General features: G+C 45.1%; 1 protein-coding gene across 1 annotated transcript in view; it reads left to right on the forward strand.

Moving 5' to 3' along the window:
• LOC6602649 (protein argonaute-3) overlaps nucleotides 1-24,812 on the forward strand; it is a 250,712-nt gene that overhangs the window by 73,622 nt on the left and 152,278 nt on the right. The window contains exon 4 of the mRNA XM_026987827.1: nucleotides 14,580-14,763. Coding sequence (XP_026843628.1) covers nucleotides 14,580-14,763 — 184 coding nt within the window. The remainder of the gene's footprint in view (nucleotides 1-14,579; nucleotides 14,764-24,812) is intronic.

A 24,812-nucleotide genomic window follows, 5' to 3' on the forward strand; every position in this document is an offset into this window, starting at 1 on the left:
CAGTGGCAGAAGAAGTGGGGGACCGATTCCTCCTCCTCCTCGTCGCGACAACTCCTGCAGAAGTCGTTATGAGGGATTGACAGTCTAGAGGCGTGAGTGCCGATCTGCCAGTGTCCCGTAATGGCTCTAGTAACTGCAGAGCATTGTGCTCTGCTGAGTTTATACAGCTCTGCTGAGCGCTTCTTCGATCGATATGGCCATATCAATCTTGAGACTTTACAGGAAACGGTTTGCTGCCATCTCCTATTGGCATTTTGCTCGAACAATTCGTGCGTTAGGAGCCTGCACGTAGCCAAGGGCATCGCTACTTGCTCCCTCTCCGATAGGAGAGGAATCGTAGTACCCTGCCTGGCTAGCTCGTCGGCGGCGTCATTCCCCTCGATGTCCCTGTGGCCGGGGACCCATATAAGGAAGAGATCTAACTGCTCTGCGATCTCGTGCAGAGACCTGCGGCAGTCATTTACAGTCGCTGAGTTCGACGATATTGAGCCTAGAGCTTTGATAGCTGCTTGGCTGTCCGAGAAGACGCACACTAAGTGCGTATCTAGGAGTAGTTTGGAGACGATCGAAATGGCCTCCTTGATGGCTTCAACCTCCGCTTGGAACACACTACAGTGATCCGGGAGCCTGAAGCAATGACTGATGTTCAGCTCGCTGCAGTAGACTCCGCCTCCCACGCGGCCGTCTAGCTTTGAGCCATCAGTGTAGAAGTGGACCGCATTTGCAGGCCCTGGTTCGCCCATCTCCCAGTCCTCCCTAGATGGGATTGATACCTGGAAGGGCGTCGAGAGGTGATCACTGGGGATACAGTAATCTGTCCTCTCTGGTAATTGCGGGAGTCTCATCAGGATTCCCGAGTGCCCAACCGCGGATGCTTTCCACAGTCTGGCTTCTCTCATTCGGAGGGCGGAGAGTGTTGCCACCTTCTTTCCCATGAGATCAACCGGGAGGAGGTCCAGCACAGTATCCAGGGCTTCCCCTGGAGTAGTGCGTAGCCCGCCAGTTATGCATAGCTCTGCCATGCGTTGAACTCTGCTGAGTTTATTGAGGCCTGTCCTTTTGTCCAAGGCTGGCCACCATACCACCACTCCATAGAGCATGATTGGTCGTATGATGGCGGTGTAGAGCCACCGAACTATATATGGGGTCATTCCCCATTTTAGTCCGATGGCTTTCCTGCAAGTATAGAGGGCCACTGTGGCCTTCTTTACTCTATCCTCTATGCTCAATTTCCAATCGAGCTTTCTATCGAGGATTAGGCCAAGATACTTGGCGTTGTTGCTGAAGACTAGCGTTTCCCCACATAGTCTTGGGGGAATCAGTGCCAGAACTTTGTACTTCCTAGTGAAAAGCACCAGTTCCGTTTTAGACGGGTTGACGCCTAACCCGCATTTGTCTGCCCATTTCGACATTTTCGTGAGAGTACTTGTCATGCACTCACACAACGTCTGCGGAAATTTTCCGGAGAATGATATGGCAACGTCGTCCGCGTACGCCACCACGCGGCAGCCACCCCCCTCTATCTCCCGCAGCAGTGTATTCACTGCCACGTTCCATAGGAGGGGCGAGAGGACTCCGCCCTGCGGTGTGCCTCTGCTGACAAATCTGGTACACGTTGACGTCCCCAGTGATGCCTCAACCGTCCTGCATTGTAGCATCTGATCGATCAAGCTCACCGTCCTGGAGTCAACGCCCAGATCCGTCAGTGCGCCCGTGATGGCGGTCGGAAGGATGTTGTTAAAGGCGCCTTCTATGTCGAGGAAGGCTACTAGGGTGTACTCCTTAAAATTAAGGGACGCTTCGATGATCGATGTGATCTAGTGTAGGGCCGTTTCGGTGGATCTTCCCTTCCGATAGGCATGCTGGGAGTCTGAGATCAGACTGGACGGAATGCACGCCGTTAGATGCAGCCCCAGGAGCCGCTCCATCGCCTTTAAAAGAAAAGACGATAGACTTATGGGTCTGAAATCTTTTGGGGCAGTGTGCGAGGGCTTGCCTGCCTTGGGTATGAATACGACTTTGGTCTGAAGCCAGGTGTCAGGAATGCACCCGTGGGAGAAGATTCCCTCGTAAATTATTTTGAGCCAGTTAATGGCTTTGTGTCCCGCGTGAATCAGTTGGGCAGGGAAAATGCCGTCTGGCCCCGCGGACTTGTAGGGTTTAAAACTTCTGATCGCCCAGGAAATGTTCTCCTGGCTTAGTAGTCTCAGGATGGCATTTGAGGCGACGGAAGGAGGCGCGAGGTAGTTGGGTCTGTTTTCATCGCAGCCAGGGAAGTGGGTATTTAGGAGAAGATTTAGCGACTCCTCGCTGGACGTAGTCCACGACTGGTCGGTGTTCTTCAAGTAGCCCAGGGTGGGTGTTGTCTTCGAGAGAACTCTGCGCAAGCGTGAGGCTTCTGAGTTACTCTCGATTTCGCTGCAGAACTTACGCCAGGAGGCTTTTCTAAGTTCTTTGTTGTAGGTTGACAGACTGGCTTTGTACTCGGCCCAGTTTTGCTCAACGTTTTCAGCCTTAGCTTTATTGAAGAGTCTCCGGGAGGCTTTCCGGAGTTCACCCAGTTTCGGATTCCACCATTCAGGTTTCTTCCGGCCTCTGTTCTTGCCAGAGGGGCATGCTTTGTCGAGCGCCTTATTGCAGGCGTCGGTAAAGATCTTAAGAAGACGAGTCGTGGCCTCCGCGGAGAACTCCTCCTCAGATGGGGGCTCAGGGAGAACACGACAGAGGTAGTCAGAATACCGAGTCCAGTTTGTCCGCCTGATGTTCCGGAATCGGACTGGCTTCGGCACTGAGAAGGAGAAGACAGTTTCCACGTACCTGTGGTCCGAGAAGGAGTGCTCTTCCAGGACCCTCCAGGATACAATGTTACGCTGTATCTCATGAGAGGCAAGCGTGAGGTCCAGGACCTCCTTGCGGTTTTTAATAATAAAGGTGGGATCACTACCCCGGTTTAATAAGACCATCTGTGTGGTCAGTAAGTAACTGAAAAGGTACTCACCCCTTTCGTTTGTGTCAGTGCTTCCCCACTGACAGTGATGTGCATTGGCATCACACCCCACAATTAGGCCGATGTCCTTGGCCGAGCAGTCTGCGATTAGAGCCCGGAGAGGCGCGTGTGGAGGGGGGTCTGGTTGTTCATGCCCCATGTATGCGGAGCAGATCCTCAGTGAGCGCTCCTGGCCTTCGAGGCTCACTGCGGTGTGGTCTTCATTGCTGAAATTTGGGAGCAAAAATAAGTGCAACTCTCTTTTTGCAAGAATGCAGGTACGAGTTTTACCTGCGGTTTCAGCTACATATAGCTTGTAGTCAGAAGTCCTCAGACCGGAGACCCTGTTTCCGAGGATCCAGGGCTCCTGAATGAGGACTATGTCGGCTCCACCCTTGGCCAGGTGGAGCAGTAGAGCAGCGCATGCTGCCTTACAATGGTGGAGGTTTATCTGCAGGAGCGTCAACGACATTCCTGAGGCTCGCCTCCACCATTGTTACTTCTGGATCGCTGTCAGGGGACTCCGGCTCCTCCCCGACAGCGATATGGCTGAGACCTCTGGCTAGGTCGCTCTCGTCGAACGCGTAGTAATCCAGGATGTCGTCCGACATCATGGACGCCGCATCCGACGCCGGGTTATCTTCCTCGCACGAGGCCCCCTCTTTCAGGATCTCCGGCAGCTCCGGGTCTGGCTCGACCTCCGCTTGCCTGCCCTTGCGATCGGACTTGTACGTGGATATGGTGACCTTCTTATAGCCATAATCCACTACACCGTCCGACTTTGCGAGGAGATCTATTGATTCCTCATTTAGGACGAGGATAATCTGGCGCCTCTGCCCTTGGATATCCTCCACCTTTGCCACCTTCCAATCGGCTGTAGGAAGGTGGGGGTTGCAGACCTGCAGTAACCTGAGGATCTTCTCAGGCTCTGCAGGCTTAGCCGAGACCCACGCTCTGGCTCTCGGGCGACTAGGGACATCTTCCCACTTCACGGCCTCCAGTTTTGCCCCTGGATAGACCTCTTTTAGGGCCGCCACCGCCTTCATGTAGAGGGCCGCAGAGCGAGCGTCTTGGCAGGCGATGGCTTTCACCTTGCCTTGATGCCACCCTGCGTCCTCACACTTTGGCGGTGGTCCGCCGTTCTCCTCCAGTTCCAGCAGGAACCGGTCCTGGAGCTCGTTCTCCACCAGGTGCCACTTATCGCGGGGGACATGGCCGTCCTCGGCGCCCCTGTCCAGGACACCGATCAGGGTCTTGCCCCTCGCCACCTCAGCGAACGACCGGTTCGTGAGGTGGGTCTTCACCCGCTTGGCTTGCTGGGCTTGACCTGGCTGATTTGCGGGGTCCTCCGCTGAGCGTTGCCGCTTGTTGGGGGCTTTGGCTGCGCCCTTTCCGGCTTTGGCTGGCTGGAACAGAGGAAGGATTGAGCAGGCCCACAGCCTCTGCTCCTTTCCTTCGGCTGACGCCTTGAAATTCGGGTCTTCGTTGGACAGGATGAAGGCCGCTCGTCTCCTGTCCTGGTACGACGGCTTTCCTCCCCGTGGTGCAGAGACGCTGCCCGCCGGGGGCCCCAAGGGTTCTTCGGTCCCGGTGCGCTTACCAGCCGCTTACGCTCTGCTTGGCAGCCACCCCGGTATCCGCTTCGCCCTTGGAGCCACCCGACTTGGAAGGACCCGATTGGCTTTTCGGGCCCCCCCTCGCTGCGGCTGCTGCCTGAAGACGGTGGACCGACTCAGTCTCCTTCCACGTCTTCTTTGGACCCGGTTTCCCAGGCGCTGGTGCAGAGGGATTGGCTTGTCCCTCCGGTACTTTAAGAGGAGTACCGAGCTCCTTTGCGGCTTTGTTTGTTATACCCGATACTCAAAATGAGTATTGGGGTATATTAGATTTGTGGTAAAAGTGGATGTGTGTAACGTCCAGAAGGAATCGTTTCCGACCCCATAAAGTATATATATTCTTGATCAGCATCAATAGCCGAGTCGATTGAGCCATGTCTGTCTGTCCGTCTGTCCGTCTGTCCGTCTGTCCGTCCGTCCGTCTGTCCGTCTGTCCGTCTGTCCGTCTGTCCGTCTGTCCGTCCCCTTCAGCGCCTAATGCTCAAAGACTATAAGAGCTAGAGCAACGATGTTTTGGATCCAGACTTCTGTGATATGTCACTGCTCCAAAAATATTTCAAAACTTTGCCCCGCCCACTTCCGCCCCCACAAAGGGCGAAAATCTGTGGCATCCACAATTTTGACGATACGAGAAAACTAAAAACGCAGAATCGTAGAAGATGACTATATCTTCTAGAGTGCAAAATCTGAACCAGATCGTATAATTATTACAGCCAGAATCACGAAAACAATTTCACTCTTTCTCGCTCTGTCTCACTCTAACACACAGGTTTCATGGTCGGTTTTGCCAATTGCAAAATATGAGTTCAAGGATCTCAGAACCTATAAAAGCCAGAGCAACCAAATTTGGTATCCACACTCCTGTGATATCGGACCTTGACCGTTTCCTGTCCAAATTTCGCCACACCCCCTTCCGCCCCCGCAAAGGACGAAAATCTGAGGCAACCACAAATCTCAGAGACTATTAAGGCTAGAGTAACCAAATTTGGTACACACACTCCTTTAAGATGTCACTATAAAACGTATATCTCAGAATTTCGCCCCACCCCCATCCGCCCCCACAAAGGGCGAAAATCTGTTGCATCCACAATATTGCAGATTTGAGAAAACTAAAAACGCAGAATCATAGATAATAACCATATCTATCAGGTTGCTGAATCTGGATCAGATCAGATCATTTTCATAGCCAAAAGGAGCAAATCAATTTGCACTGGCTACGCAGCGCCCGACGTCACGCTCAGACTGATTTTCTGTCTCTCTCGCACGCACTCTTTGTCGTGTCGTTAAATATTAGCGGCGTCTGCCGGAGGAGAGCCATACTGACTTAGTATCGGGTATAACCGTAGAGTTGCGGTGTCCGCAGCAACTCACAACGTTCCCCCTCGTTTTTATATGTTTATTATAATTTGGCATAGTTATTCCCACGAGTAGGCGGGAAGGGGATGGTCACCCGAGGCATAGCCCGCTTGCCCCGGGAAGCCTGATTTAAACTGGAGATCGGCAGGTATCCAGAGTCCGCATATTAGCGACCGGGCACCCCCCCGGCCATGCATCCCTCGGCATATAACAGTGTCACCTTGGATTGGGGTAATTTCACTGAGAGTTTTCTTCTCTCCGCCCGACTACCATTCGCCAGCATCCTAGCAGAGACATGACCGTGCTAGGACCTGTTTCCAGCCGCCCTCACGGGGAGAGTATAGTCGCACTTCCACCGGTGTGCACAGTTACGGCGGGTGACGGTTCGCTCGCAACCCTCTGTGTCCTAGGAGGGGTGTGAGACGCAGACCGCACCGGGTATTACTAACCGGAGCGGCTGCGCCTCAGTTCCGAGTTCACAGTTGTGCGAGCCGACCCGTCATCCGTTTGTCCCCCTGTAGCACCCGATGGCTGACGGCCAAAAAATAAACCTAAGGAATATAAAATCTGGTTTATATAAGAAGTTTAAACTGTCTGGCTCGCAGTCAGATTTTTCTAAGTATTCAATTGCAAAATCTAAATTTTCCATTTTTAATACCCTATGCTATAACTATTATTTGTCTAAATGCAAGCTCAACTTTAAACGAGATCCTAAACAATTCTTTAAGTTTGTTAACTCTAAACGTAATTCTTCACAATATCCCTCTTCTTTACACTTAAATGGTACTTATGCAGATACTTTCCCCATACGAAGTGCCGAGGAGTGCCCAGATGTGAAGCCGGCGGTAACGACTGTCGTTTTTTTTGTATCCATCAGGGTAACCGCTGATTCCTATTTTATGTTATAGTGTCATTAGTGTAATTAGCTTAGTAAATTTCTTTTGGTTGTGTTTTAAATTCTGTTCGGAAGAAATAGCAAGTGGAATGTGTGACAGGGCGAAAGTGAACAACGGTTAAACGGCAGAGGAGAGCGTGAGTTTTTTTTTTGTAAAATTATTTCTCCAGCTTTCGTTTTAGGAACGTTGCCGCAGTCCATGGAAGCGCTTTCATCGCTGTTTCAACGCATTTATTAAAACCAATCAAGGGAAGGCCGTAAGTGATCCCAAAACATAAAGATAAAATATTGGAGTTTGTTTGTTATTAGCAACTATTTATTGCATAACCGAAAAAAAAACCTCACGTAGTCAGGGGCTTCTTCGCTTAAGAGAGGCTGTGCGCTCTCCCTTATGCCCTGCTGGCAACCATAAGTGCTTACGCCGCGCATAAGAAACAGCTCTCTTAAGAACAAGGCGCAAAAGGGAAGATGCGAGGCTGGTCGCTCTGACGTTCTTTTATGCTTTCTACTTGCGGTTGCTTTCGCTAATGCACTTGAATAACTGACCTACCACAAAGATCGCTGCGCACAGTTTTTACATTCCCCTTTGCATATTTATTAATTTATCTATTTGCCTAACATAAAAATAACATAGATAACATAACATATGTACCCTTCCCTTCTTTCAATTTGTAAGTTAAATTTCAATCTAAATTGTATTATTAAGAGTTAATCATTTATTAGTTTACTAGTTGCGATGCATGTTCTATTGCTCAATATGAAATATAGGATTTAACATGAATAGGGGCTAGAGTTCTATATGCGGGGACCATGCTGGGCCAATGAGGGCAATGGGGTTGGATAGGAGGCTGTAAGAGCCTTCTTTATGGGATCACCGGATGAACCGGGCGCGGTGATCATGGTAGGGTGGGCATAAGTGGTCACAACAACAACGTGGCACGACTTGTATGTGTGTATGTGTCCGTGTGCGTAGTTAGGTGTATTTGCTCTTGTACATATTTGTGTCCGATACTTCGCTTGCACGTGAAATTTTAATGAACGTTACTGTGTCAGTATTATGATTGTTGGAGTAGAGCTGTGTCCCGTCCGTTCTGGGAAATAAAAAACCCCCCATTTCTTGCCGATGAGACGGAAGCCGGAACAAGCACGTGCCCGGACGGGAGACGAACCCGGACGGGAGACGAACCAACCTGCTCAGCCTTCCGTGAAGGTTTGGTAATATCCAATATGCTACACGCTCTTCCTCTTAACATTTCCAAATTTAACGTCATGACCTTCCATCGCAACAAGCCTTACCTTTTTGACTTCACAATTAATAACATACCTTGGAACGTCTGTTCAAAGTTAATGACTTATGCATTATCTTCGTACCTAACTTATGTTTTAATTCTCATATATCCGCTTTTTCGAATAAAGCCAAAGGAGTCCTTGGATTTATCAAAAGATGGTCGAATGACATTTCTGACCCCTATACCACTAAACTACTCTACGTGTCTCTTGTACGGCCTATCTTGGAATATGGTTCCTGTATCTGGTCTCCCCATTACCAAAAATATCAAGAAATGCTTGAGTCCGTTCAGAAACAATTCCTTATCTTTACCCTGACTTAATTGGGACCCCTCTTGTCATCTTCCCTCTTTTGAGAGTCGGCTGCGTCTCATAAACGTGCACTCGCTTGAGAGCCGTATGACTAGTCATGGAATTCTCTTTCTCCACAAACTTATTCTAGGCGAGGTTGAATATCCTCGGCCCTCATAAGCCTTATCAGTATTGCTGTCCCATCCCGCCCGACTAGGCCTGTCCTTCAAACTACTCTGACCATGAATCTTTCCGTAGCCTTGCCGCGACTACAATACATTTTTTGTACATCTTTTTATACCCGATACTCAAAATGAGTATTGGGGTATATTAGATTTGTGGTAAAAGTGGATGTGTGTAACGTCCAGAAGGAATCGTTTCCGACCCCATAAAGTATATATATTCTTGATCAGCATCAATAGCCGAGTCGATTGAGCCATGTCTGTCTGTCCGTCTGTCCGTCCGTCCGTCCGTCCGTCCGTCTGTCCGTCTGTCCGTCCCCTTCAGCGCCTAATGCTCAAAGACTATAAGAGCTAGAGCAACGATGTTTTGGATCCAGACTTCTGTGATATGTCACTGCTACAAAAATATTTCAAAACTTTGCCCCGCCCACTTCCGCCCCCACAAAGGGCGAAAATCTGTGGCATCCACAATTTCGACGATACGAGAAAACCAAAAACGCAGAATCGTAGAGAATGACCATATGTTTTAGACAACAGAATCTGAACTGGATCGTATTATTATTATAGCCAGCATCAGGAAAATAATTTCATTTTTTCTCGCCCTGTCTCTCTCTAACACACAGGTAGCATAGGCGGCTTTGCTTAGAGTAAAACATTAGCGCCTAGATCTCAGAGACTATAAAAGCTAGAGCAACCATATTTGGTATCCACACTCCTAATATATCGGACCGAGACGAGTTTGTTTCAAAATTTCGCCACACCCCCTTCCGCCCCCGCAAAGGACGAAAATCTGGGGCATCCACAAATCTCAGAGACTATTAAGACTAGAGTAACCAAATTTGGTATCCGCACTCCTGTTAGCTCTCACTATAAAACGTATATCCCAAAATTTCGCCCCACCCCATTCCGCCCACACAAAGGACGAAAATCTGTTCCATCCACAATATTGAGGATACGAGAAAACTAAAAACGCAGAATCATACATAATATCCATATCTATCAGATTGCTGAATCTGGATCAGATCGGATCATTTGTATAGCCAAAAGCAACAAATCAATTCGCAGTAGCTACGCAGCACCCGACGTCACGCTCAGACTGATTTTCTGTCTCTCTCGCACGCACTCTTTGTCGTGTCGTTTAATATTAGCGGCGTCTGCCGGAGGAGAGCCATACTGACTAAGTATCGGGTATAAATGTAGAGTTGCGGTATCCGCAGCAACTCACAACGTTTCCCCTCGTTTACATCTAATAACTGCATTTTGCAAGAGGCGATGCAATTACTGCGTCTGAAACCAGCAGAAGGCTGTTACGCGAGCCTGCAGAAAAGATAGCTATTAGACTAATGTTCGAGGAAAATTGGCACTAAAATTACTAAGAGAACTATGCATGCATACAAAATACAAATACCAGTACAATTACTAATTACTAGAAAGGTGTGTAAGGATTAATAATTTAATAAGAGGAAGAGAATTAGTGGTGGGAATTAAAGGGAATTATAATCCGTGCTTAAGACTAAACGGTTCATGCCAGGAATAATTAGATCTACAAAGTGGAAGGTACAACGGTATAAAATTTCTAGGGAATCTAATAGGAATCGTGAAGTTTTTGCGGCTCAACAGATCAGGGCTGTCTATGTCACCCCTGATCAAGTTGTGCATAAATATCACACCAAGCATTTTTCTACGGTTAACTAAGGATGGGAGGCTTACTAATAGCAGTCTACTAGTGTTGTGTTGTGTTGTTGCAGTGAGTGAGTATTGCAGTGCAGTCCGCTCTCGTCTGGTAGCTTTTGTTGTCTTATCACTCTCTCGCTATCACCTCAACTTCAATAACTGTTCTTTCTCTCTCGCTCTTTAAACTTTCTGAGCAATAGCGCTCTCTGCTTAGTAGCTCTCGCTATAACCGCTCTCCACTCTGCTCTCTTTTTTTTACCAATTCCGCTTTGAGCGTTGTCTGGCACATTGGTCTGATAGCAATTTGTTTTGCAAATAATAGTAAATAAATAAATAATAAAATGGAATACGCTGTGGTCTGTGCCAAAAAAAGCTGTAAGAAGCAGATCACCCACGATCAGCCGAATGTCCCCTGCTGGCTCTGCGACAGCGTAGTGCACGCAAAATGCGCTGGATTTTCTGGCCTCGTGAGTGATGCTATAGCCAAACGTAATGGCTTGCATTACAGTTGCAAGGCATGCCGTGCGGTGGAGAAAGACATGGTGGCTTTCATGAGGCAGACGCGGAGTGGCTTTAAGGAGCTGACCGTTGGTTTCAAAAACCAATACGATCGGCTCCTAGCCATGGAGGCTCAGTTTAGCGGTTTAAATCTGCTGAATGAGTCTCCGAGGCGCAAAAAGGTCACTCCGTGGGACCTGCAAGTGCCAACCGTCACTCAGCCGTGCGCCGCCGAAAAACTGACTCCGACCACTCCAAGGGTGCAGCAGTTGATCTCGTTTGCCACTCCAAGGGCAACGACAGCTGCTGGCGATGCAGATTCGGTAGCCGAATTCATCGCCTCGGAGAATGTGCAGCCAAGTACGTCTGCAGCACGTCCGCAAGTTCGCTAGTTGTCCCGTCTATCCCGATCCCACCAGTAAATAGACGTTCCGGACCTCCGGATATTGCCACCACAGGTACTAGACCTGTGGTGACTAAACCACTGGTGGGAGTCCCACCAAAACGACAAGTTTTTGTTTCACGGCTGGCCCCTGACCTCACCTCATGATTTAACTGCTTTCATTCAAAGCAAAATAAAAGCCGTGGGTTTAAAGGTGGAGAAATTTAACTTCTCTTATGCCAGGGAGATAGCGTCGTTTAAGATAAGCATCTCCCCAACTCAATTTGACACCATTTGCTCCACCAAATTTTGGCCGGGGCTGTCTATGTCACCCCTGATCAAGTTGTGCATAAATATCACACCAAGCTTTTTTCTACGGTTAACTAAGGATGGGAGGTTTACTAATAATAGTCTACTAGAGTAAGATGGGAGTCTTACACCCGCATCCCAGTTGAGGCCCCGCAGAGCAAAGAGTAAAAAGTTTTTCTGTACTGATTCTATACGGTCCTGGTGTACTTTGTACTGAGGGCACCATACACAGGAGCCGTATTCTAAGATCGGACGAACAAGCGAGGTATAGAGAGTCTTTGTTATATAGGGGTCGTCAAATTCCTTTGACCACCTCTTTATAAACCCAAGCACGCCCATGGCCTTATTTACCATGGTAGAAATGTGTTCGGAAAACTTTAACTTGGGGTCTAACATAACACCCAGATCATCCACCAGGGTAATTCTCTCAAGAGAACCCCCAAATAGGGTGTAGGGAGCCAACAAAGGGATAGAACGATGAAATGTCATAACTTTGCATTTCGAGGCATTAAGGTGTAACAAGTTTGCACAACACCATGACTGAAAGTTATTGAGATCGGATTGCCAGCGAGAATGAACTGAAATGTCCTCATACTGGACACAGAGCTTAACATTATCCGAAGGCGAGACATTAATAAAGAGTGTTAACATTAAGGGTCCTAGGTGGCTACCCTGTGGTACTTCCGAAGAAAGCTTTACTGGTGGAGAGAGGGAGTTTTTGAAGAGGATTCGTTAAGACCTGGAACAAAGATAGCTAGAAATCCATCTCAGGAGGTTGGGCGGAAACCCTAAAAGTATATGCGCTAAATGGGAATCGTTTACAGAGTCGAATGCTTTACTAAAGTCTGTGTAAATAAAATCTGTCTGTAAGTTACCTTAAAAGCCTTTAATAATGGAAGAGGTAAATTCTAAAGAGTTCGTGGTGGTTGAACGCCGACTTATAAATCCACGCTGAGTTGGAGATATAAGTGACTTTCAGAGATGTTGGAAGTGCGGAGTTAAAACCTTCTCAAACATTTTGGGTATAGAGGATAACTTTGCTATGCCTCTATAATTTTTTGCGTCAGACTTGCTACCTTTTTTATAGAGAGGAATTATAAACGATTCCTTCCAGATCGGAGGGAAGCAAGAAGAATCGATGGACAGGGTGAATAGTTTAAGCAATGGTCCACATAGAACCTCGGTGCAGTACCTGAGTACACAACCTGGAACCCCGCCTGGACCCGGTGAAAACACCGGCATAACTAGTCGAAGATCATGGAGTAAAGAGCATTCATATAACAATGACTAAAAATGCCGTTCGACCCCGGTAAACCGTATGGGTACGGATGACCAGAGTAGCTTTCCTCAGAATATGTGGTTAGGAAAAATTGAGCAAAAAGATCGCCTGATCATTTTTTCCCGACGTATTACAAAAAGATAGCGAGAATGGGTGTGTGGACGTTCTACGCTTCCTGTTTACGAAGCTGTAAAAATGTTTAGAGTCCTGAGAAAAACGTATTCTGCATCGAGATAGGTAGTTCTTATAGGATTGAGCATTAAGAACTGAAAAGTTTGACCGAGCTATTACACAGCGAGTGAGAAGTAGGAGAATCAATTTCTTGAAATTTGTTATAAAGTCTTGATTTTAAGTTTTTAGACTGGATAACTCTTTGGTAAACCAAGGGGGTTTTCCAGATCTAATCGGTCAAGAAAGCGGGACCTAAGAATTAAAAAATGTGCCAAGTGCATTGTACAAAATGTTTGTGCCTTTTATGACATCACTACACAAATACAAAGCTGACCAGTCAAAATCCCTAATGAGTTTATTAAGCTTCGCAAACTCGGCTTTACGAAAGCAATGGACACGTTCAGTTAGCCTACTCGACCGAGGGATCGGGTTAGCAACATTAAGGTCGGATCCGATACAAATCTTCTCGACTCGTTTACCGAAGACGAAACAGTTCCTGGTAAGTTAAAGTCACCAAGAACTATCATATGATTAAAGTTAAAAAACAGCGGTTAAAGCGGACAAGTGCTGCTTATAAATAGAGATATCCCTAGAAGGTGGAATATACGAGCAAGTAATGAATATAGCGAAAGCGAGAAGAATCAGTTTTACACACAGGAATTCCAGTTCCTGTTGAACCTGGACTGTGATGTGTTCCGACGTGAAGTTAGAGTCCACTGCAATCTTGGCCGAGCGCTCTGTAATTACGTGTGCGTGATGTTACGGGCCTGGGCAAAAGTCTTTTTTTTCACGTGCGCATCGTATCGACGTTCTGAACTTAATCCTTTTATTTCTCCATGCACGTTGTTGGCCCCCCACAAAACATCGGCGCTATTTTGGCGTATACATTAGCGCCTCCATTGGCGGATTTATTACATCTATTCCTTGCGGCTTAAGAGTAGTTATTTCGTAAGTGTTACAACGAAACCAAAAGGAGAGACTAGCAGTAATGATTTGGTCTTTAAACCTCAAAGTTAATTTTTTATATTTAATTTTTTAATGACCGGAAACAGCTGTCCTTACCCAGCTGTTCTGTTATACGCATAATTTCGTATGTAACGAGCACAAACTGAATTTGACGCGACACTTGCGCTTTTATTCCCAAAAATTCCGATAGTTATTGGTTACGACCGACGAATCGGGCTGCGACATCTGTAAAAACGCAAAGTGTTGTTGCTTTGACAAATTAATTTAGAGCCAAATTTGAGGTTTGGTAATAAACAATTTTTTGTAAAGAAAAAATAAGCTAAATTGGTGTCAAACTTAACTTAATGCATCAATAAGTCATACATATATTCTTTTGTTTTTTAACTAAGATTCGTTTTATTGCATTTAAAGCTGTTTACTTTTCGTTTCGGCGACGAAAATTTTTCCGTTCTGAAACCGGAGTCTGCTTGAATATATGGAGAGCATAGTATCGCTACTATTATTTTGACCGCATATGTATACTTTATCATAGAGGATCCGATATGTATTAATTTATTATCCAAAAACTATAGTAGCTACCACTGTCCCCTTCCTCTGTAGCTTCAGTTTATATCTCACCGAGTAAATAAATAGACAATAAATATTAATTTATATTTAATATACCATTTTATTTATTAATAATTGCAGGTTATAAATGCAAAGACTTTATGTAATGAAACAAAAAATCGATCAGTTGTTCAAAAAATACTGTTACAAATGAACTGTAAGATGGGAGGTTCTTTATGGACGGTAAAAATTCCGTTTAAAAGCGTGATGATTTGTGGTATTGACTCGTATCACGACCCTTCTAATAGGGGAAATTCTGTTGCTGGTAAGTGTCTGCAAATATATAAAATATATAAACTATTTCGTCTGGGGTTTCCAACTAAACTACTTGTGTGGATTAATACCTATATGTGCAATTGTTCTCAGCGTGTCTGCTTAATTGATCTCTCGCAACTGTTTTGTTTCGTCTGGGGTACCTCAGGGGGTACCCCTTAGTCCTTTGTTGTTCAATTTGTTTATTAATGATCTTCCCCAAGTCTTAACCTCTTCCCGAGTTAAGCTTTGTTTTTCCTATAGTCAACCCGAGACCCGTTATTTCTTCAATTGAATCTCAATAATTGGTGTTTAATAAACCTTCTTCCTTTTAAAATATTCCAATGTCATGGTAGGTTGGTCAATTTTGGAAAGTGGAGCCGTTAAGTAGAAGCTTAACTGCGAGAAACACTTCGTCGATCTTCACACTCTCTTTCCTATCGGGAAATATTCTGTTCGCTTGCCTATGAAGCGAAGTTTGGAGTCCTTGGGCGATTCATACTTCCAAGCTAAGCGGTGCTTGGAATATTTGGAGCACAAGTGTGTGCGTAATCCAGTTCGTTATAAAAAATATTTAGCATTTATGAAGGAGGGAGTACCTATCCTTCGATCATATGTCTCTTATGCTCAAGAAAGCTGGGCACAAGTGCAAATATTTCTTTCCACATCATTGCGTCATCAAAGAGGACATCTCCACAACAACGCTGAGAGTCGTGTTTGACATTCAAGCCAAGTTGTTTCACACACACAGAAGTTCATCATTAGAACGAAGTCACCAGATCTCTCATCTGAAGACCTTCGCAAAGGATTGCATTTGTTATGTCGCATCGTTCAACAAGCCAACCTCTACACTGAGTACCTTGCTCTGTGGAAAGGAAACTGCGTAGAGTCTTCCAGCTGTATCATCCTGGTCTCGCCCTTCAAAGATGAGTTTGGTCTAGTTCGTGTTGGTGATCGCCTGCGGCACTCAACGCTTGGCTTCGATGCCGAGATGATCCATTGCTGTTCGACATCATTACGCACTATTATCACCATGCTGGACCCCAGTCGCTACTTGGAGCGTTTCGCTTACAGTTTTGGCCCAACGGCGGCATGAAAACTGTTGCTCGCGCCTTCTGGAAATGTGTCATCTGCTGCCGATCCATAACTTGTTTTGTTGAATACATCATGGCTGAACCACCGAACGATCGAGTACAGCATTCGCTTGCATTCAGAGTCACTGCAAATGACAAATGTGTTCCCTTCTATTCTAAGCCAGTATATGAAATGTTACATCTGTTGCATGTACTCATTTGTTTTGCAAAAAAAACCGTGTGGTTGGAATCGGTGAAAAACCTTACAACTGCGGCTTTCTTGAGTGCATTCGAACGCGGACCCCACCTGGAACCACTAGCCCTTCCCGTTAAGGATCCTGTTAAAGGCCCTGGTCTTTCAAGCTCTTAAGACATTTCAATAATCTCGTCTTATATCCTGTAGCCAGATTCTCTTAAATTGGTGATTATCGCGCTCATCCTAATTACGATCTCAGTGCATACACTCACACACATTTGTAATTTTCTTACTGCTTATATTCAATTCCAGCATTTCTTGTGCTAGTCCACATCGTCATCAAAAAGGTAGTCTCGCATTCCTGTTAGAATTTCCATCGAGCGCAGCATCGTTTCGCATTGCTTTATGTACAGTTTGAAATACTACTCGGAGTTCACAACCATACCTTTTAGCTTTGTGCATAAAAAACATCGAACAATAAAATACAAAATTAAAACATAACAACGGAGATATCTAATTCAAAGATATTCGCTCGGAGCCCGTCCCACTTAGGCTGGTTTCGGCCCGTTGTGATACCGCTTAGGTTATTTTCCCTTCCTGCGTTGTGAGACTTTCTGTCAGCAATTATCACATCCTGATGCTCTCACAAAGTTAGCGATCTTCCTGGGACATAGTTTAGATATCTCCGATATGTCATTTAGAAAGGCTCAGCCCCAGTGTTGTAGCCTTCTTCTGCTGAGAGCTGGGCAGGAGCAGAGCAGGTGTTCCACTGTCTCCTCCTCTTCCTCGTCTCTACAGCTACTGCACAAATCATTATGTGGGCCCCCCAGCCTGTTAGCGTAAGTGCCTATTAGCCAGTGTCCTGTGAGGGAACTGTGTGACCTGTGAGGCCTACGCTGAACCGTATCTTGCCTAGCTTGCAGAGCTCGTAGGTGCGCTTCTTGTCAATGGCTTGCCAAGGTTTTCGACATATGATGGAAGACTTAATTCGGCAATCCTGACTCCAAAATTTACAAGAAAATAATTGCTCCGTTTTAAGGCTACAGTTCGACGTTTATTGTTGGTATTGTTTGTGTTTTTTTTTTTTGTCGAGGTCGTGGCCTGGGACTTATATTTAGGTGTTAGGCGTTTTGGGCGACAAAGAGTACTGCAGACCGACTGCTTCGATTAGGAACGACCGACTAGTGAGAAGGAAGGGTTGAAGCAGTGGCTTATAATAAGCAATAAATTTGTAGGTGTGTGCGTGTATGCACTGAGAGCGTACATAGGCTGAGCGCGATAACAGAAACAGAGACGTGACTTAAGAGCTATTAACGGCTGCTGCTCCGAACAACATCTGATCCTTTGATTTCAAATTTATCAAAGCTTTCCAATGAAAATATGGAGTTGGATAAGGAAGTTAAAGATTTGCTATTAGATTTTAACTTCGAAGAAGTTCTCTTAGAAACTTTCGTGCAAATCTTCCTCGAATATTAGTCTAACAGCTATCTTTCCTGCATGCTCGCGTAACAGCCTTCTGCTGGTTTCACACGGGCCACTTGACGGTGCAGTAGCTGCATCGCCTCTTGAAAGATGCAGTCATTGCATGTCAACGTCCAAACAAGATGTTCTATGTTCGGATAGTTCCGATACCAAATAAATATATATATTTTTTAATACATCTATTACACTATTTTCAGAAAAAAATTGTTTAACCTGAAGCAGTATTACCTGATTTAGTATTGGTTTTATACACATGCTGTGGAGTTTTGGTGCATAAAATTATCTGTGATTTGGTATTTTAAAATCTTAAAATATTTTAACCGATCGGTTCTATCGTCTCTATATAGTTGACCGATTCTACTGAAATTTTGTACAGTCATCCGGCTAATAAAAATCATGTTAAACTCCTGTTAAGATTAAGATATCTCTTAAATTAAGCTTGTTATTAATTTTAGCTTGTTATTAATTTAATGCCGCTAGGTTGGCCGATTCGCCCACTGTGCGTCGTCCGCATAGGGCACGATTTTGCAGGCCGCCCCTTCCAGGTCGCATATAATCTTGTTGACTGCTATGTTCCACAGAAGAGAAGACAGGACATATGTCCTCTGTTGACATACCTTGACTGAGCGGACGATCCCATCGATAATGTCACCATCCTGCATATGAGCAATTGACCAAGTGACGGTCCACCCCAAGGTTAGACAGGGCTTCTGTAAAGGCGCCCGGCATAACGTTGTTGAAGGCTCCCTCAATATCGAGCAAGGCTATAAGTGAGTACTCTTTGAGATACTCTACCGCTGAGGTTACTTCAGAAAGCGCCGTTTCTGTTGATTTTCCTTTCCGGTAGGCATGCTGTGCGCCGTATAGCAACTGAGGTTGTATAGTTGTCCTCAGTAGCAGCCCGAAAAGTCTCTCAAAGGTTTTGAGGAGGAAGGACGATAGGCTGATTGGTCTAAAGTATTTTGCAGTTCAGTGCGAGGCTTTCCCTGTCTTGGGAAAGAGTACTCTTGGATGACCAGAGTAGCTTTCCTCAGAACATGTGGTTAGGAAAAATTGAGCAAAAAGATCGCCGGATCATTTTTTGCCGACGTATTACAAAATTATAGCGAGGATGGGTGTGCGGACATTCTACGCTTACTGTTTACGAAGCAGTAAAACTGTTTAGGGTCCTGAGAAAAACGTCTCCTGCATCGAGATAGGTAGTTTTTATAGGATTGAGCATTAAGAACTGAAAAGTTTGACCGAGCTATTACATAGCGAGAGTGAGAAGTAGGAGAACCCACTTCTTGAAATTTGTTATAAAGTCTTGATTTAAAGTTTTTTAGACTTGATAACTTTTTGGTAAACCAAGGGGGTTTTCCAGATCTAATCGGACGAGAAAGCGGGACACAAGGATTAAAAAAATGTGCCAAGAGCATTGTAAAAAATGTTTGTGCCTTTTATGACATCAGTGAAAAAGTACAAAGCTGACCAACTAAAATCCCTAATGAGGTTATTAAGCTTCGCAAACTCGGCTTTACGAAAGCAGCGGATACGTTCAGGTAGTCTACTCGACCGATCCAATACAGTTGGTCCTATATCTAGCGACACCTCGAAAGTAGGGTGGTAGGCGTCTTCAGGTATAGAGAGCGGAAGGGCTCGGGTTAACAACACTATGGTCGGATCCGATACAAAGCATAGATCAAGCAATCGACCAAAGGAATTTTTCACATGACAGGGACAGGTCAAGCAAGCCGTCAACAAAGAAATATCGTGACATGGGCACTAGATTACTAGACTCGTTTACCGAAGACCAAACTATCATATGATCTTTATCTAATAGCGAGGAAGAAACAGCGGTTAAAGCGGACAAGTGCTGCTCATAAATAGAGATATCCGAAGAAGGTGGAATATACGAGCAAGTAATGAATATAGCGAAAGCGAGAAGAACCAGTTTTACACACAGGAATTCCAATTCCTGTTGAACTTGGACTGTGAAGTGTTCCGAGGTGAAGCTAGAGTCCACTTCAATCAAAACCCCTCCGTTGAGACGAACGATACTTTATTAAAAATTCTTTTTCGCACCTCATTAATCCGTTCGTGATGCGGTAAAAACCTACAACTCCTCCTTACCATCATATCCTTTTCGCTTATTTTCTGAAAACAAGAGGGCAAACTCTTCTTGTCTCGAGCTATGACAACAGGCAAGGTTAATGGTGGTTTTTAGGGTACATCCGGTTGTTCTTGGGTGCACCCTTCTGAAGGTTTTCCGATGATCTACGAATACATGTTTGGCACTGGGGCTTATAGACATTTGGAACTTGTAGTGTGCAACGTAGTGAGCTGCTGGAAGGTAAAGAGCTTCGGCAGGGGGGCACGCGCTTGTTCCGGCTTTGTGTCAGTCGTGAAATGGGATGGGTTAAAGGAAGAAACCGCTGCTCTATCCGCTCGCCTAAATATATAAACACATTGAGATTCGCGTGCGATGAACAATACGGATAGAAAATGAAAAAAACGAACAAAGGAAAAGACAGAAAATAAAGAGAACTCTCAGCAGACTTTTGTCATGTGGCGCAAGATTTAAACGCGTACATATTTATCCACAACAAAAACACTCCGTTCTCTTTCGTAGTGATCAGACGTGTTTTTGTTTTGCGCTCCGCATTTTTTCCTTTTGTTTCGAATAAACAGCCGGTGTTTTGCTAATTAAATTCTAATTATACTCCCTAACCAGACAACAATCTGGAAACCAACTCTTTTACGCGAGTGCATGCCTTTTGATTTGTGTTAAAATATTATTTAACTTTTTATTTTTCGGCGTCGGCTTGTGCTGTGTTGTTGCAGTGAGTGAGTATTGCATTGCAGTCCGCTCTCGTCTGGTAGCTTTTGTTGTTTTATCACTCTCTCGCTATCACCTCAACTTCAATAACTGTTCTTTCTCTCTCGCTCTTTCAACTTTCTGAGCAATAGCGCTCTCTGTTTAGTAGCTCTCGTTATAACCGCTCTCCACTCTGCTCTCTTTTTTTTTCTTACCAATTCCGCTTTGAGCGTTGTCTGGCACATTGGTCTGATACCAATTTGTTTTGGAAATTTTAATTTTTTTAATTTTAATTTTTCTTCGTAAATTTTCTTAAGAAAATATTTAAATAATAAAAATGGAATTCGCTGTGGTCTGCGCCAAAAAAACCTGCAAGAAGCAGATCACTCACGATCAGCCGAATGTCCCCTGCTGGCTCTGCGACAGCGTAGTCCACGCAAAATGCGCGGGATTTTCTGGCCTCGTGAGTGATGCTATAGCCAAACGTAATGGCTTGCATTACAGTTGCGAGGCATGCCATGCGGTGGAGAAGGAAATGGTATCTTTCATGAGGCAGACGCGGAGTGGCTTTAAGGAACTGACCGTTGGTTTCAAAAACCAATACGATCGGCTCCTAGCCATGGAGGCTCAGTTTAGCGTCGTTTAAGATAAGCATCTCCCCAACTCAATTTGACACCATTTGCTCCACCAAATTTTGGCCGGAGCATTTGGTGGTGAAGGAGTTTAAGGCTAAGAAGAAGAATAGGCCCCACATATCGCTTCCAAATCTTTCCAGCGTGCCACCCTCAACCTCAACTTCCTCTTCCTCAACTTCCCGTCTTGCTCCAACCTTTCCAAAAAACTAACTTCTCTTTTAGTAACCTATCAGAATGTAAGAGGCTTGCGTAGTAAGCTCAGCATTCTTTTCCGGGATAGTGTTGCATTTGCTTCCCACGGTTTTGTGTTTACTGAAACCTGGTTAAAGCCGGACATTATTAGTTCCGAGGTTTTGGCAGATCGGTACACAACTTTTAGAAAGGACCGTTCGTCTCGACGTGCAGGAGGGGTTCTAATTGCAGTGGACTCTAACTTCACGTCAGAACACTTCACAGTCCAAGTTCAACAGGAACTGGAATTCTTCCCGCTTTCGCTATATTCATTACTTGCTCGTATATACCACCTTCTTCGGATATTTCAATTTATGAGCAGCACTTGTCGCTATCTGATAAAGATCGTATGATAGTTCTTGGTGACTTCAACTTGCCAGGAACTGTTTGGTCTTCGGTAAACGAGTCTAGTATCCTAGTGCCCATGTCACGACATGACTTTGTTGACGGCTTGCTTGACCTGTCCCTGTCTCAAGTCAATCATGTGAAAAATTCCTTGGGTCGATTGCTTGATCTATGCTTTGTATCGGATCCGACCATAGTGTTGTTAACCCGAGCCCTTCCGCTCTCTATACCTGAAGACGCCTACCACCCTACTTTCGAGGTGTCGCTAGACATAGAACCAACTGTATTGGATCGGTCGAGTAGACTACCTGAACGTGTCCGCTGCTTTCGTAAAGCCGAGTTGGCGAAGCTTAATAACCTAATTAGGGATTTTGATTGGTCCGCTTTGTACTTGTGCACTGATGTCACAAAAGGCACAAACATTTTTTACAATGCTCTTGGCACATTTTTTGATTCTTGTGTCCCGCTTTCTTGTCCGATTAGATCTCGAAAACCCCCTTGGTTTACCAAAGAGTTATCCAGTCTAAAAAACTTAAAATCAAGACTTTATAAAAAATTTCAAGAAGTGGGTTCTCCTACTTCTCACTCTCGTTATGTAATAGCTCGGTCAAACTTTTCAGTTCTTAATGCTCAATGCTATAAGAACTACCTATCTCGTTGCAGGATACGTTTTTCTCAGGACCCTAAACAGTTTTACTGCTTCGTAAACAGTAAGCGTAGAACGTCCGCACACCCATCCTCGCTATCATTTTGTAATACGTCGGCAAATAATGATCAGGCAATTGCCGATCTTTTTGCCCAGTTTTTCCAAACCACCTATTCTGAGGAACGCTACTCTGGTCAACCGTACCCATACGGATTACCGAGGTCGAACGGCATTTTCAGTCCCTTGTTAAATGAATATTCCCTACTTCAAGATCTTCGACTAGTTAAGCCGGTGTTTTCACCGGGTCCAGACGGGGTTCCAGGTTGTGTACTCAGGTACTGCGCCGAGGCTCTGTGTGGACCATTGCTTAAACTATTCACCCTGTCCATTGATTCCTCTTGCTTCCCCCCAATCTGGAAGGAATCATTTATAATTCCTCTCCATAAAAAAGGTAGCAAGTCTGATGCAAAAAATTATAGAGGTATAGCAAAGTTATCCGCTATTCCCAAATTGTTTGAGAAGGTTTTAACTCCGCACTTGCAACATCTCTGCAAGTCACTTATATCTCCAACTCAGCATGGATTTATAAGGCGTCTAGTAGACTATTATTAGTAAACCTCCCATCCTTAGTTAACCGTAGAAAAATGCTTGGTGTGATATTTATGCACAACTTGATCAGGGGTGACATAGACAGCCCTGATCTGTTGAGCCGCATAAACTTCACGATTCCTATTAGACTGACTAGAAACTTTATACCGTTGTTCCTTCCACTTTGTAGATCGAATTATTCCTTGCATGAACCGTTTAGGGTCTTATGCTCGGATTATAATTCCCTCTACCATATTATATCCAACACTAATTCTCTTCCTCTTATTAAATTATTAATCCTTACACACCTTTCTATTAATTAGTAACTGTAGTGGTATTTGTATTTTGATTGCATGCTTAATTTCTTAATAAGTTTAGTGCTAATTTTTCTCGAATGTTAGTCTAATATCTATCTTTTTTGCATGTTCGCGTTTGGTTCGGCTACGCACCGCGCGTCATGCGGCAGCGCCCCTCGGTCGGTTGGGCGGGAGGTGGGCTGCGTTTTGCCTGGGATCCGCGCGTAACAGCCTTCTGCTGGTGTCACACGGGCCACTTGACGGTGCAGTAATTGCATCGCCTCTTGAAAGATGCAGTCATTGCATGTCAACGTCCAACAACAGAGAACACGACGCATGACCCCCACCAAGTAATTGCTCTAGCAGATTTTCATATTAATGCCCATAGCTTATTTTATTTAATCTAGCAATTGTATCCATCGAATTGGCGATTCTGATCTAATTTTCAAGGTAAACTCATAATATAACTTAGTAAAGTTGTAGGGTAGAGAATGCGGCTTATCCTAAATATTGGCTATATGACGAATAATGATTAATACTAGATGAAGAATGATGTTCAATAAATGACGATTATAAAGTAATGGGTCAAGTAATCAATTATAATGTTTATAAAGTAATCAGTCACAGCGTAGCTTTTCTGGCATTGGTTAAGCTTGCGGGACATAAAAGCTATGGGGACCTCATCGCTGTTAATTTGAACTAGAACGGCACCTACACCAGTATGGCTTGCATCGCAGTGAACTGCAAAGGGTAATTTGAAATTTGGGCTATAAAGGACAGTTGCGGAACTGAGCTTCAACTTTAAAACCTCAAACGCTTTCTGAGCATCTTCACCCCAACAAAAAGTACGCTTCGATCTCAATGTGTCGGTTATGGGTGACGCAATAGATTCATAATTACAAATAAATTTATTGTACCACCCAGTGATGCCAAGAAAACGTCTAACTTGCTTCACAGACCGAGGGACAGGAAAATCTTGAATCGCGGCGATCTTATCGGGATCAGTACTGATAGTACCATTTCCGAGGACATGACCTAAATATTTAACCTCTTTGATGCAGAAATGGCTTTTTTGATGTTGATGGTTAAGCCTGCTTGTCTTAATTGTCCTGCAACTTCTTTTAATACTGTCAAATGCCGCTCAAACGTAAAGTAAAAAAGTAAATGAAAACTTCACGTCGTAGGTGAGCTGGAATTATATTATCCATCAGCTTTGAGATTGTCTGGGGGGCGTTGCAAAGGCCGAATGGCATAGCAGTATATTGATAGAGAGGTCTACCCGGTACACTGAATGCAGTTTTGCCACGTGATGACACAGCCAAGGGTATCTGCCAAAAAGCATCTTTGAGGTCAAGGCTGGTAATGTACTCAGCCTTCGGAAGCCGGCTGAGTATACGTTCTATAAACGGCATTGGATATGCATCCTTAACGGTGACAGAGTTTTCCTTCCCGCTGTCCAAACATAGACGCACTTTGCCAGGCTTTCGGACGAACACGACAGGGGAAGACCAAGCACTCACAGATTCCTCTGTGAGGAACGGCATCTGCGAAATTGATTTCATGACAAATGAGAGAGGTCCGCCCTAAGCCCAGTGTAGCAAAAGATGGAAACCAATGGATTGCTTCTGACAGTAACTTATGTTATTCAGTGCTCAATTTCCTTAATGGAGTGCCATCTAATGCGGCAAGTGGCAAGCTTGCTGAAACAACGCAAGACGGCAGCAAATCGAAGGTTTTCCAAAAGTCGATTCCCAAATATAGATCTTGCGACAA

This window comes from Drosophila persimilis, unplaced genomic scaffold, assembly GCF_003286085.1.
Source record: "Drosophila persimilis strain 14011-0111.01,24,50 unplaced genomic scaffold, DperRS2 tig00000124-arrow-pilon, whole genome shotgun sequence".
NCBI lineage: Eukaryota > Metazoa > Arthropoda > Insecta > Diptera > Drosophilidae > Drosophila > Drosophila persimilis.